Here is a 12,767-nt window from a genome sequence, read left to right on the forward strand (position 1 = left end):
TCTCTCTTGTTCAATAAACTTTAATACATTGTAACTAAAAGATGTGTTCACTCAAGCATCAGATTGATCACTGAATGAAAAATTGCTGCCGCCACCACAGTCATACTTTATATTTGGCTGTACTTTGAAGATAGATGGGTAACGTAACCATCTTTACTAAAGTCTTTTGGTCCTTCTGCAGACTAAGCAACTGCAAGCAGTCAGTCTGATGAGGCTGGACATCTAGGCTAAGCAGTATGCATCCAGTTCAGTCAAGATAGATGCCAATAATATGCTTCAATAAAATCGGTTTAGAACAGACTTGATTCCTGTCCTACTACAAAATTCGGAAAGAGGATATCTTGATCCTTGGCGTTCATCGCCAATTTTGCCTGATGCCCAGTTCACACTGAAGATCTTAAAGCCACCACAATCTCCAGTTGACTGTAGCAACTATTGTTTTGAGTAGGCCCACTGTGAATTGTTTGCAAGGCACGTTGAAGGTAAAGTTCTCACCTCTGTAGCAATCTTGATGCCTCATCCATATCTACTGTAGTCCCCGGTGAGGTGTCCAGTGCAACGTCTGCTGCAACTTCTTGGGAAAGGTTTCGGTTGATGCAGCCTGATGATGTCACAAGGTGCTTACGATGATGCAGCCAGCAACATGTCCTCTCAACCCTTGCCCTTCTTGGCTTATTAAAGCTTGCCGAGGGGGTTTAACCAAGTGGATCCAGGGTGTGGTCAACACATTGTTGCAGGAAGGAGTGGTTCCAGCCTCCTTGAAAGAGGCTGTGATCCGACAGCTGAAAAAGCCCATCCTGGACCCATTGGTTTGCGACAACTACTGCCCGGTCGCAAATACCCCCTTCTTAGGGAAGGTGATTGAGAGGGTTGTGGCACAGCAATTGCAAGTACTCTTGGATGAAATAGATTATCTTGACCCATTCCATTATTGGACTGAATCGGCCATGGTTGCCCTGATGAATGACCTTTATCGGGAGAAGGAGGGGGGAGGGGGACCCTGTTATTCTGACTTGATCTCTTGGTGGCTTTTGATACCATTGACCATGGTATCCTTCTGGGCTGACTTAGTGAGATTGATATCGAAGGCACTGTTTTACAGTGGTTCCGATCCTATCTCCAGGATCGTTTTCAGAGAACAGCATTGGGCAATTGTCTCTCGGCCCCCTGGCAGTTGTTGTAGTTATTATTATTGTTGTTTTTGTTGTTGTTGTTGTTTGATTTATATCCCGCCCTTCCTCCCAGCAGAAGCCCAGGGCGGCAAACAGAAATGCTAAAAACACTTTAAAACATCATAAAAAGACCTTAAAATACATTAAAACAAAACAACATTAAAAACATTTTTAAAAAGCTTTAAAAACATCTTTTAAAATGGGGGGTTAAAAACATATTATTAAAGAAAATATATTAAAAACAATTCTAGCACAGATGCAGATGCAGTTGTGCTGTGGGGTGCCACAGGGTACCATATTATCCCCCATGCTGTTTAACAACTATATGAAGCCCTTGAGAACAGTCATCAGGAGATTTGGGGCAAGGTGTCAGCAGTACACTGATGATACCCAGCTCTATTTCTCTGTAACATCTGAATCAGGAGAGGCTGTACAGGCCCTTAACCAGTGCCTGGACTCGGTGGTGGGCTGGATGATGACAAATAAACTTAGTCTGAATCCTAGCAAGACGGAGGAGCTGTGGGTAGGTGATTCCCGAGTTTGGATAATTGATCAGTTGCCTGCTTTGAATGGGGTTATACTCCCTCTGAAAGAGCAGGTCCATAGTCTGGGGGTGCTCCTGCATCCATCTTTGTCACTAGAGGCCCAGGTGACCTCAGTGGCTAGGAGTGCCTTTTACCAGCTTCAGCTGGTAAAACAGCTGTGGCTGTTTCTGGACTGGGGTAGCCTGACCATTGTTGTCCATGCATTGGTAACCTCCCGGCTAGATTACTGTAATGTGCTCTTTGTGGGACTGCTCTTGAGGTTCATGTGGAAGTTGCAGCTGGTGCAAAATGCGGCAGCGCAACTGCTCACTGGGGCAGGGTGTCGCCAACATGTTACCCCGCTGCTGAAAGAATTGCACTGGCTCCCTATTAGCTACAGGGCTAAGTTCAAGGTTCTAGTTCTGGTGTACAAAGCCCTATACAGCTCGGGACCAGGATACTTGAAAGACCATCTTATCCCTTATATGCCCAGTCGATCACTGTGCTCTGCAGGTGAGGGCCTCCTGCAGATACCGTCTTATGCGGAGGTCCATTCTGCACAACTTAGGAAGCGGGCCTTGAGTGTAGGGGCACCAACCCTTTGGAATTCCCTGCTCTTAAATATTAGACAGTCATCAGTCATTGAGTACAGCCCTCATCCCAGTCTGCGTCTGTGTTGGAATTGCTTTTTAATATGTTTTTAAACCTTTTTTTAAAAAAAAATAGATGTTTTTAAAGCTTTAAAAATGTTTTTAAAGATGTTTTGTTTTAATATGTTTTGAATGGTTGTTTTGTTTTAATATATTTTGAAGTCTGTTTTTATGATGTGTTAAAGTGTTTTTAGTGCTTTTGTTTGCCGCCCTGAGCTCCTACTGGGAGAAAGGATGAGATATAAATCTAATAAATAATAATAATAGGCATTAGTCACCTAGCAGGCCTCATTCTTGTAGTGCATTCCCACTTTCTCTATGCACTGTTACTTACCTGCTTGCTTAGCCTCCTGTGGTATAAAGGTTCTTTCTACAACACAAGAAGGGAACAAGGAAGTGCACAAATTGATCTGGCTGATGGTAGTACTCATCGGAACCAATAGCTGCTACAACCAGCCAGAGGCTTCTGACCGAATGAAGGTCCTTTTCGGAGCTTACTTTTTAATGTTAAAGTTCAGTGATACTATGACAGCTGGAACACACTGGAGTGATTGTTGTACTTGGCATAATGTGTAACTATCAAATGATGGCTAACAACTGCCTGAATAAATTTGACAATGATGGCACTTTTCCACAATTGTGCAAGGCTGCATCTAAACCACAGGCCTATTGTATAGAATATAATGTATTGACTTACTGAGACTAACCTTTCTGCCTTATCCAGCCACTGCTATTTTCTATCAGCTTCGGTTGTGGATCAAATATTAATTATAACTATTGCCAACAAGTTATTAGAAATTATCTATGAACTCATTTGTAAGAAGAATGTTGTAGGATAACCATAAAGAAAATCAAAACTAAGGTGACAGAGCTGTTTGCGTTTGAACAGCTCAAGGCTTTTAGCGGTACCTGTTTTTGCAGTTCTGGATTCAAAAGACCATATACAATGTTCCACATGCATTCTGGGACTTCTCATTCCCACTGCAGTCTCTTGCCTTTTCCCTCTCCCCTACCAGCTGCTTGGGGGATTCTCTAGAACAGGAAAGGAAACTTGTGGCTCTCCAGACATTGTTGGGCTACAGCTCCCATCACCCCTGGCCATTCGCTATGTTGGTTGGAGCTGATAGGAGTTGAGGTTCAACAATGTCTGGAAGATGTATTTGTTGCAGTGATAGAGACTACGCACCACGAATGTAGTCTCCTTTAATTCCAGGCATAAGAAATAATAACATGCTTTCCCATACTTGAGGTAGAGAAGTTCTGGTTCGTGGTCAGATGGAAAAGCAAATGCAAAGTTCTAATGACACATACTGGAATTACTCAGCCTGCAGGTGAGCTCCTAAATTCTTGTTTTGCTGAACAGGTGAGCCAAGATGGGAAGTCACTGCTTGACAAGCTGCAACGGCCTTTGACTCCTGGAAGTTCAGACTCCCTAACAGCTTCAGCTAACTACTCCAAGGCGGTGCACCATGTCCTCGATGTTATTCATGAAGTTCTGCATCACCAGAGGCAGCTGGAGAACATCTGGCAGCATCGAAAGGTCCGCCTACATCAACGGCTTCAGCTGTGTGTCTTTCAACAGGATGTACAACAGGTTAGTTCATGGCTCCTAGGGTTAGGAGATTTTGTGTTGCAGATGCTTGCAAGGCCTTTAACCATTAAAAAAAAGAAAGAAAACCTCTCTTCCTATATATTCTTTTACTAAGAATAGAACAGAAATCAGGGGAAAGCAAAGTTTTCAGCCAGTGCACTTTGATTCCACTCTTGATCAGCCAGACATGGTAGACGAGACTAAAGCAATTAGTGATTTTTTTTTGTTCACATTGAGGGTAAAATCAAATCTTAAATTTCAAGTTGAGAAAGGAGGGCAGGCAGTAGATGAGTGGAGGTATCTGGCCCTCTTTGTCTCTGCAGTACTTTGGAGAAGGGACCATAGCTCAGTGGTAGAGCATCCGCCTTGCATGCAGAAAGTCCTAGGTTCAATCCTTGGCATTTCCAGGTACGGCTGGGAGAGATTCCTGCCTGAAATCCTGGAGAGCCACTGCCAGTCAGTGTAGACAGTACTGAGCTAGATGGACCAGTGGTCTGACTCGGTATGAGGCAGCTTCCTGCGTTCCATTTATGTTGTAAACCATTACTTCAAATAAAAATGAAAGGCAGCTGATTCTAGGGTGAGTGTGTGTAGGACTGCAACCTGAGAAACTAAAGCAGACACATAGTACATTCATTTTTAGAACCCCTTTGCTGTCAGCATGCATGTGAATACTAGCTGTGTGCGGATACAGTGGCAAGGCACGTATGAAGGTCACAAATTAAAAATAAATCGTAGATGTACAAAGCAAGCGTTGGGAGAACATTATGCCTCCGTTTTCACAAAAGGTCTCGCATCCACCACCCCCATTTCAGGGCAAGTAATTGATTTTTGTGTGCAGATTCTGAGCATGCCCAGTGGAAGGAAACCTGTAACTTCAGGAATGAGAGAATTATGAAATAACTGAGTTACAACTCTCAGTGCAGTGACATTTGTTTCTCGGCCAGGATCTGGTGATGACGGAAAGTTTAGCTGGAGATCCTGCATTTGGATGAGGGAGGAATAACCCCTCGCACACGCACCTCAGCTTTTGGTCTCTCTCTCTTTATATGTGTGTGTAAACGCCCAACCGCTCAGCACAGCTTAGTGGAAAGTATAGGACGGGGCACATTTGACTGTTAAGCAAAAGGCAGGAGCAGCAGCCACCAGAGTTGGCCTGACAGTGGAAGAAGCAGTACTTTGAAAAGATGACAAGGTGTCCTCCTCAGCAGGCATTCTCCCAGGACCTTCCTGCCTCTTAAAACTAAGTGAAGCATGCCCAGGCCCCTCAGTGAAGCGTGGAGAGGAGGCCCTCCCACGCTTACCAGACAGCTTTAAAATCCATCTAGGGACCTAGTCCCCAAGATTATTTGACAGTGCTGCACAGCCTCTGACAATTATTAAAATGAGTAAGGTGGCCTACTGACATGAAGTGCCTCTTTCCCTCATTCCCTCCATAAACATGATGTCTTTCACAGGCTTTAGTTTGTACTAGAAGCCCTTGATGCATTGATGAACAGCTTTTTCCACATTTACACCTGCATTTTCTGCTGGTAGTTTTTTTTTAAAAAAACAAAAACAAATAGGTTTTATTTTGTCACAAAAATGACAGGTGCAATTTTGAAAGTGGCACTGCTGTCATATCAATTGATTTGCACAGATAGTTTGTTGAAAGCAATGGCTGTCTGTCATCTGCACCAGTGACTATCAGAAGAATTAGGGTAGCTTTGAATCCATTTAAAAATTGACCTCCTGAGACTTGGAGTGATTTTACTGTTTTGCCATTTTCGGCTACCATTTCTGCCCTGCATGAATCCCTTGGGTGTTTCTAATCCTCATCTCCAGGCAAGTTAAATTGAAGAAAGATGTGTTGAAGGCTCTGTAAACCAGGGATGGTCTACCTAGTAGCTCATGGGCTGAATCTCCCTCTGCTAACCCCATTTGAGCAATTTTTAGCTAGCTTGATAGTCTCACCAAATTTTAATAGTTGGGATAAAAAGTTTGCCCTAAGTTTTTCACTTACATGAAATCAGGCAAAACAAAAGTTTTGGGATTGCAATCCATGTTTTAGTAGTGCACTACTAGGGGATTTTATATCTATTTTCCTTGCTATTCCTGACCACATGTGACCTGTAACTGTGAAGTCCTTTTAATACTTTATCTCCATCATTTTCATAGAGCCTGGTTACCCCTGGGCAACTCAGTTTGTGCAGCAAAATATACTTCTGGCCCCCCATACAATAGTGTGGGAGCATAGGAATACCTGAGAATAGAGGAGTTAGTAATCCTTATCATAATAAAAATAAGTTTTAAAACTACAAAACTTTCTAAATGACCCCGCTCCTATAAAAAGGCCTTGTACTGGTTCAAAATTATGTTTAGTCTTGGGCCTCATTTTTTGATAAAGCTGATAAAGAGGTAAACCTGAAATAGCAAATTCAATTGGTGCTTCTATACTGAAGAAAAGTACCCACTCTGTTGCTGAACTGCACCTCTTCAGGCTGCAGGTGTGGAGTTCTCAGAGTTGAATACCCCCCACCCGGGACAAATGTATTTATACTTATTTGTATGAGCATTTATAATTTGCCCTTCTAGTGCTTACACGTCACTTTGGAGGGTTTCATCGATTAAAATCAATAATAAAATGCAATATAAAAATGGAGATGGTACCATAAAAAGAGGCAGGTGCAGCAGATTAAACAAAGGCACCAAAATTTATTTATTTATTCATTTATTTGACTTATATCCCACCCTTTATCCAAGTAGGAACACAGGGCGGCAAAAAACTCTTCAGCACATAATAAAAACAGATTTTAAAATATATTAAAACAAATCAACCACTCAAGACATATCAAAACAAAATATCTTTAACAACATTATAAAAAAGCTTTAAAAACATCTATGTTTTTAAAAGAAGGTTTAAAACATATTAAAAAGCAATTTCAACACAGACACAGACTGGGATAAGGGCTGTACTTAAAAGGCTTGTTGAAAGAGAAAGGTCCTCAGTAGGCGCCAAAAAGATAACAGAGATGGCAGCTGTCTAATATTTAAGGGGAGGGAATTCCAAAGGGTAGGTGCCACTACGCTAAAGGTCCATTTCCTACGTTGTACAGAACAGACCTCCTGATAAGATGGTATCTGCAGGAGGCCCTCACCTGCAGAGCGCAGTGATCGACTGGGTATATAAGTGATAAGTCCTCAGGTATCCTGGTCCTGAGCTGTATAGGACTTTGTACACCAAAGCTAGAACCTTGAACTTAGCCTGGTAGCTAATAAGTAGCCAGTGCAATTCTTTCAGCAGTGGGGTGACATGTTGGCGATACCCTGCCCCAGTGAGCAGTCTTATTGCTGCATTTTGCGCCAGCTACATCGTCCAACCTCAAGGGTAGCCTCACGCAGAGCGCATTATGATAATCTAGCAGGGAGGTGCATGGACAACAGTGGTCAACCTACCATGGTCCAGAAACAGCCACAGCTGTCTTACAAGTCAAAGCTGGTAAAAGGCACTCCTAGCCGTCACGTGAGCCTCTAGTTACAAAGGTCAGAGGTCACCTGAGCCTCTAGAGACAAAGATGGATGCAGGACCATCCCAGACTATGGACCTGCTCTTTCAGAGGGAGTATGACCCCATTCAAAGCAGGCAACTGACCAATTATCCGAACTCAGGAACCACCAACCCACAGCTCCTCCGTCTTGCTAGGATTCAGACTAAGTTTATCGGCCCTCATCCAGCCCACCACCGAGTCCAGGCACTGGTTAAGGGCCTGTACAGCCTCTCCTGATTCAGGTGTTACAGAGAAATAGAGCTGGGTATCATCAGTGTACTGCTGACACCTTGCCCCAAATCTCCTGATGACTGTTCTCAAGGGCTTCATATAGTTGTTAAACAGCATGGGGGACAAGATGGTAACCTATGGCATCCCACAGCACAACTGCCAGGGGGCCGAAAGACAATCACCCAATGTTATTCTCTGTAAATGACCCTAGAGATAGGATCGGAACCACTGTAAAACAGTGCCTTCGATACCCATCTCACCAAGTCAGCCCAGAAGGATATCATGGTCAATGGTATCAAAAGCCGCCGAGAGATCAAGTAAGAATAACTGGGTCACATTCCCCCTGTCCTCCCGATAAAGGTCATCCATCAGTGTGGCCAAGGCCCATTCAGTCCCATAACCAGACCTGAACTCAGACTGGAATGGGTCAAGATAATCTGTTTCATCCAAGAGTATTTGCAGTTGCTGTGCCAGAACCCTCTCAATCACCTTCCCTAAGAAGGGGGTGTTTGCGACTGGGCAGTAGTTGTTGCAAGGGCAAGGCTTGAGAGGACATGTTGCTGGCCGCATCGTTGCAAACACCTTGTCCTCGTCATATGGCCGCATCAGCTGAAAGCGTTCCCTAGAAATTGCAGCAGACTTTGCACTGGACACCTCCCTGGGGACTATAATAGATGTGGATGAGGCATCAAGATTGCTATGGAGGCGAGCAACAGTACCCCCAAAGTGTCATCCAAACAATTCACAGCGGGCCTGCTTATACAAAATTTTCTTACCATGTGAAAAAACACTTTAAGATACAAGGCCAATGGAGCCTCATGAGGCAAAGAGTTCCACAATTTAGCTGCATTCATAGAAAAGGCCTTTACTGTCATTCCCATCAGCTGAGATTCCAACATAGGACATAGTGAGGGGCCTCTCTGTCTTGTCTTAGGGACTGCCTCCTCTCATACCTGGACCCCAGGTATCTTGGATCTTAACTATTTTGGCTTTAAAGTTCATCACTGTTGCGTCTGGAAACAAAATGGTAACCAGTGCAGTTCTTGCGGGACAGGTGTAATAAGATCCCATTAAGTGAATACCCACCAGCATTCTTATTGCTGCACTCTGGACCAAATGCAGTTTCTGAATACTGTTCATGCAATAATAGTGTTGCAATAATAGTGTCTCAGTGTAATGAAGTCATGCTCATCATTCATTGCCAGATCTGTCCTGATCAGGCACAGATGCAGGTGGCGCACCGACCTAAGCTTGGTGAACACTGGCCTGGCTACAGCTGCTGCCTGAGCATCCAGGTGCAAAGCTGGTCTAGATCACCATATTTAAGAGGAGTATTGCCTCATTCACAACAGACTGAATTCCTATTCTAGATTTTTAAAATATGGAGGAGCTTGGTTTGTAAAGAAGATATGGTTTGTATAAACTAACAGTTTGTCACAAACCATGAACAGAAGCTTATATTCTCTTCCCTTACATGCAGAGGACGGCATGCAAGCCCAGGACACATGTACAGAACTAGACTAGAGGGTGTTTCACCCCCATTGAATTGGGGGGGGGGGAACAACACACTGCTAAAAGTACAGATTTGACCCATTTGCCACGGTTCCTCCCTCCCTCTCTCTGTCTTTTAAATAGTTTGGTAACAGTGCCATGTGATCAGATCCACATTGTTGTGTTCATATATGTGCCCCTGCAACATTGAATTGCACCATGCTGAAGTACATCCTGTGCTACTGTGCAATGCGAAGGGCACCCATACTTGTTGCACATATTCCAGGAAGCAGAGGTAACACTTCACTCCTTTGCTGGAGGAGGAAATGAGATTAAATCTTACTAGACAGAGCCACAGGGGAGAGCCAGTGTGGTACAGTGGTTAGAGTGTTGGACTATAACCTGGGAGACCAGGGTTCGAATCCCCACATAGGCATGAAGCTCACTGGGTGACCTTGGGCCAGTCACTGCCTCTCAGCCTCAGAGGAAGGCAATGGTAAACCCCCTCTGAATACCACTTACCATGAAAACCCTATTCATAGGGTCGCCATAAGTCGGCATCGACTTGAAGGCAGTCCAAGTCCAGACAGACAAGAAAATGCTGTAGAATAAGCCTCTACCGTTCCATGCTTTTATGCACAAAGCAGAATGGCTCAGTTCAGATTTCATACCAACGGTCATTAGGGAAGATTATGTCTTGTATGGAGTTAAAACCCATCGTTTGTGATTAACAGGCAAACCAGAATCAGAATTCATAGTTTGAAATGGTTTTGCAAACAATGGTTTGGTGTGACGGAAATTATAGTTCTGCTTCTCAGTGCCATTGTACCTGGAGACTAGAATGTGGATGGGAAAGAAATCAAATGAGCAACTCAAAATGATGGCTTTTCTATATGTTTCTAAACTGTGATTAGCACAACCCAAGGTTTGGTGTGATGTCTGAATAAACCCATTTTTCTAGTTAGATTTTGAGGTGCTGTCTTTATGATAAAAAGCTTTATAACTATAAAAATGAGGTTAATTTTGCCAATCTCTTGGATAAGCACTTCTTTAGAATGTACACGAGTTAGAGGCAGTGTTGTGCATAACAGAGTTAAAGGTGGTGTGATAGAAGCATTGGGTTGCATTCAGCTAAGTCCTCCTCAGAGTAGAAAATTGAAATTCATGAACCAAAGAAAGTCATGCCCACTGACTAGCATTTAATATTGCCCATTGTTTTCCTTTGTCTCACTGTTGCATCTGATCAAATCAGATCTCGGGTACCAGGGCTGGAAAAGACTTGCCTGAGAACTTGAAGAGCTGCTGCCTATCAGAGGAGGAAAAATTGGACTACATGGGCCAGTGGTCAGAGTGGCCATAAGGAAGTTTCATGCCTTCTGTCATCCATCTCTGTCCTCAATGATTACAGATAGGCTGCATGTTCAGGGTGTGTGTGATGGAGATGCAGCAGTCCTTGCGGATCTAGCTTTAAAGCACTATAGTTTTTCCTTGTTTTCAAAAATATCTGTTTCTGCAGTCAGGGCCCTACATTAGGAAACAACAACAATGTGAAATAATATACAAAACAGTTCAAGCTTAAATTGTACAGGATTAACAAACTTCATTTCACAATGGGGTTTTCTGCTGTCTTGTCTCTAAGCAAGTGATGTAATCTGGCTTGTAGTGATCAAGATGTTGGACAGCTAGTGTGGCTTAGGAAACTAAATATAAATTCCAATATCTGTTGAGCAAGCTGCTGAAAATGCTAATAGCAACAACATATACACACATAAAAATGACATCTGGGTTTTTTGTTTGTTTGCTTTTGGAAGCAGTGGGGAATTCTTAGTTGGAAGAATTTTGAAGCAGTACAGACAGACCCGCTCCTCATAATCTCTGAACAATGTTGGTTGGTTATGAAGTTCTGATTATGCCAACAGCAACCTTAACAGTGATTAAAAGGCCAGTGGGAATTTCTGCATGAGGGGGAAGCCCACATGACCCAACCATACACTTCTGATCTCTTAACCATAATAGAGAGGTCAGGTGCTTTACAACTACACCGGTCTTTTTGAGTCATCATACAAAATGGCATGTGTAACTCAGCATCACAGTGAAATGTTTGAAGACTTTTCTTCTGTCAGAACTGCTTTCTTCCTTCTTCACAGATCTGCAGCATTCTCTCTCTCTCTCTCTCTCTCTCTCTCTCTCTCTCTCTCTCTCTCTCTCTCTCTCTCTCTCTCTCTCACTCACTCACTCACTCACTCATTTGAACAATGGTTGAACTTCTGGCTGATGCTTGAGGCTTTTGCTATAGTGAACCAAGGAGGAATCTGTAGAATGAATATTTGCCTGAAGGCTGTATAATATCTCTGACTAATATAAGCAGAAGTGGAATGTCTGATGAATGAGGCTTCACTGTGTTTGCAGTCTCCAGGGTGGAAGTTGGCTCTTACATTACATGCAGTTCCTGAAAATATTAGTTGGACAGGCTTGAATTAAGCTTTGCTTTTAAGGAAGAGCTCTTCAGTTGCATTGGAGCTTGCCAGTATGATGCATCTGTAGAGAATTTGTGGAAGAAGGAACATCTTGCTTTTGTTATGCTCTTAATTGGAATAGTATAGTGATGTGTATGTTGGCTACGAATCCCAGAATGTTTAGTTTCTGGCTAGATTTTGGCTAGATTCTGATTCATAAAAGAATTGGGGCCTAACATGCATTGAAAGCAGAGTTCTTGCTTGATGGTACAATTAAAATCCTACATTTGATGGTTAGGCATAGAAAGCAGAATAGAATACAAATATTTTACTTAATTTCACTGGTTTTCAAATGCTATGCCTACAGGGAACCTTTTCTTTATGAACTTGTCTGCCAAAGAGCCTTTGCATATAGGCCACGGAATCTGATTTTGCAAAAGATTCCTGGGAAGATCCTGGGGTGCACACAGATCTCATGGGATACTTCCTGGCAAGGCCTGTTCAGCCCTGCCATTGCTCTGTGAGAACTGTGAATGCATCTCGAATGGCACTTTGTGCATCATAGGAGAGTAGATTGGGATGACGGGTGAACTTCCTTTCAGGAAAAATTGCCCATCATTACTGATCTCCTTATTCTGGAACTCTTATAAGCTTTTGGAAACCCAAGGTTTCCTCAAGACAAAGTTGGAAAACCATGGTTTTAGTTTAATGTTGTACAGCAAACTACCCCTCAATGTAGGCAACAACAACAAAACAAACAAGTAAATGGATGTGTCTTGGACATAATAGTGACATTTTATATAAATCAACAAAATATGCAAATTTGGCCTAGTACTGCCAAGTATACTTCCAAGATCCCTTTATCTCAGAGGACAAAGTTCTTCCTCAGAAGATCTTCAAGTGAGCAAGAATTTTGCTATATACCTGGAATCAGTGTGATGAGGCAGAGGATCCCATTGCTGAAAAGGGAAGGGAAGGGTCACTTGTCAAATGACAGTGAAGCAGCCTTGCCTGTACTGAATGCTTTGAATTATTGTATATAGGACTGGTTTGATGGTTATTTTCTTTGAAATTATCTGGGTTCTGTGGAGTGTTTTCCTTTAAGCTTGGTGCCATTGGAAGATG

At 42.9% G+C, this 12,767-nt stretch overlaps 1 protein-coding gene across 6 annotated transcripts in view; it reads left to right on the top strand.

Moving 5' to 3' along the window:
- Window positions 1-12,767, top strand: part of TRIO (trio Rho guanine nucleotide exchange factor) — a 279,134-nt gene that overhangs the window by 104,575 nt on the left and 161,792 nt on the right. For all 6 annotated transcript variants that reach the window (XM_061589413.1, XM_061589410.1, XM_061589377.1 and 3 more), the window contains one exon: window positions 3,710-3,940. In XM_061589413.1, coding sequence (XP_061445397.1) covers window positions 3,710-3,940 — 231 coding nt within the window. The remainder of the gene's footprint in view (window positions 1-3,709; window positions 3,941-12,767) is intronic.

Source organism: Rhineura floridana, chromosome 1 (genome assembly GCF_030035675.1).
Source record: "Rhineura floridana isolate rRhiFlo1 chromosome 1, rRhiFlo1.hap2, whole genome shotgun sequence".
Taxonomy (NCBI): Eukaryota; Metazoa; Chordata; class Lepidosauria; order Squamata; family Rhineuridae; genus Rhineura; species Rhineura floridana.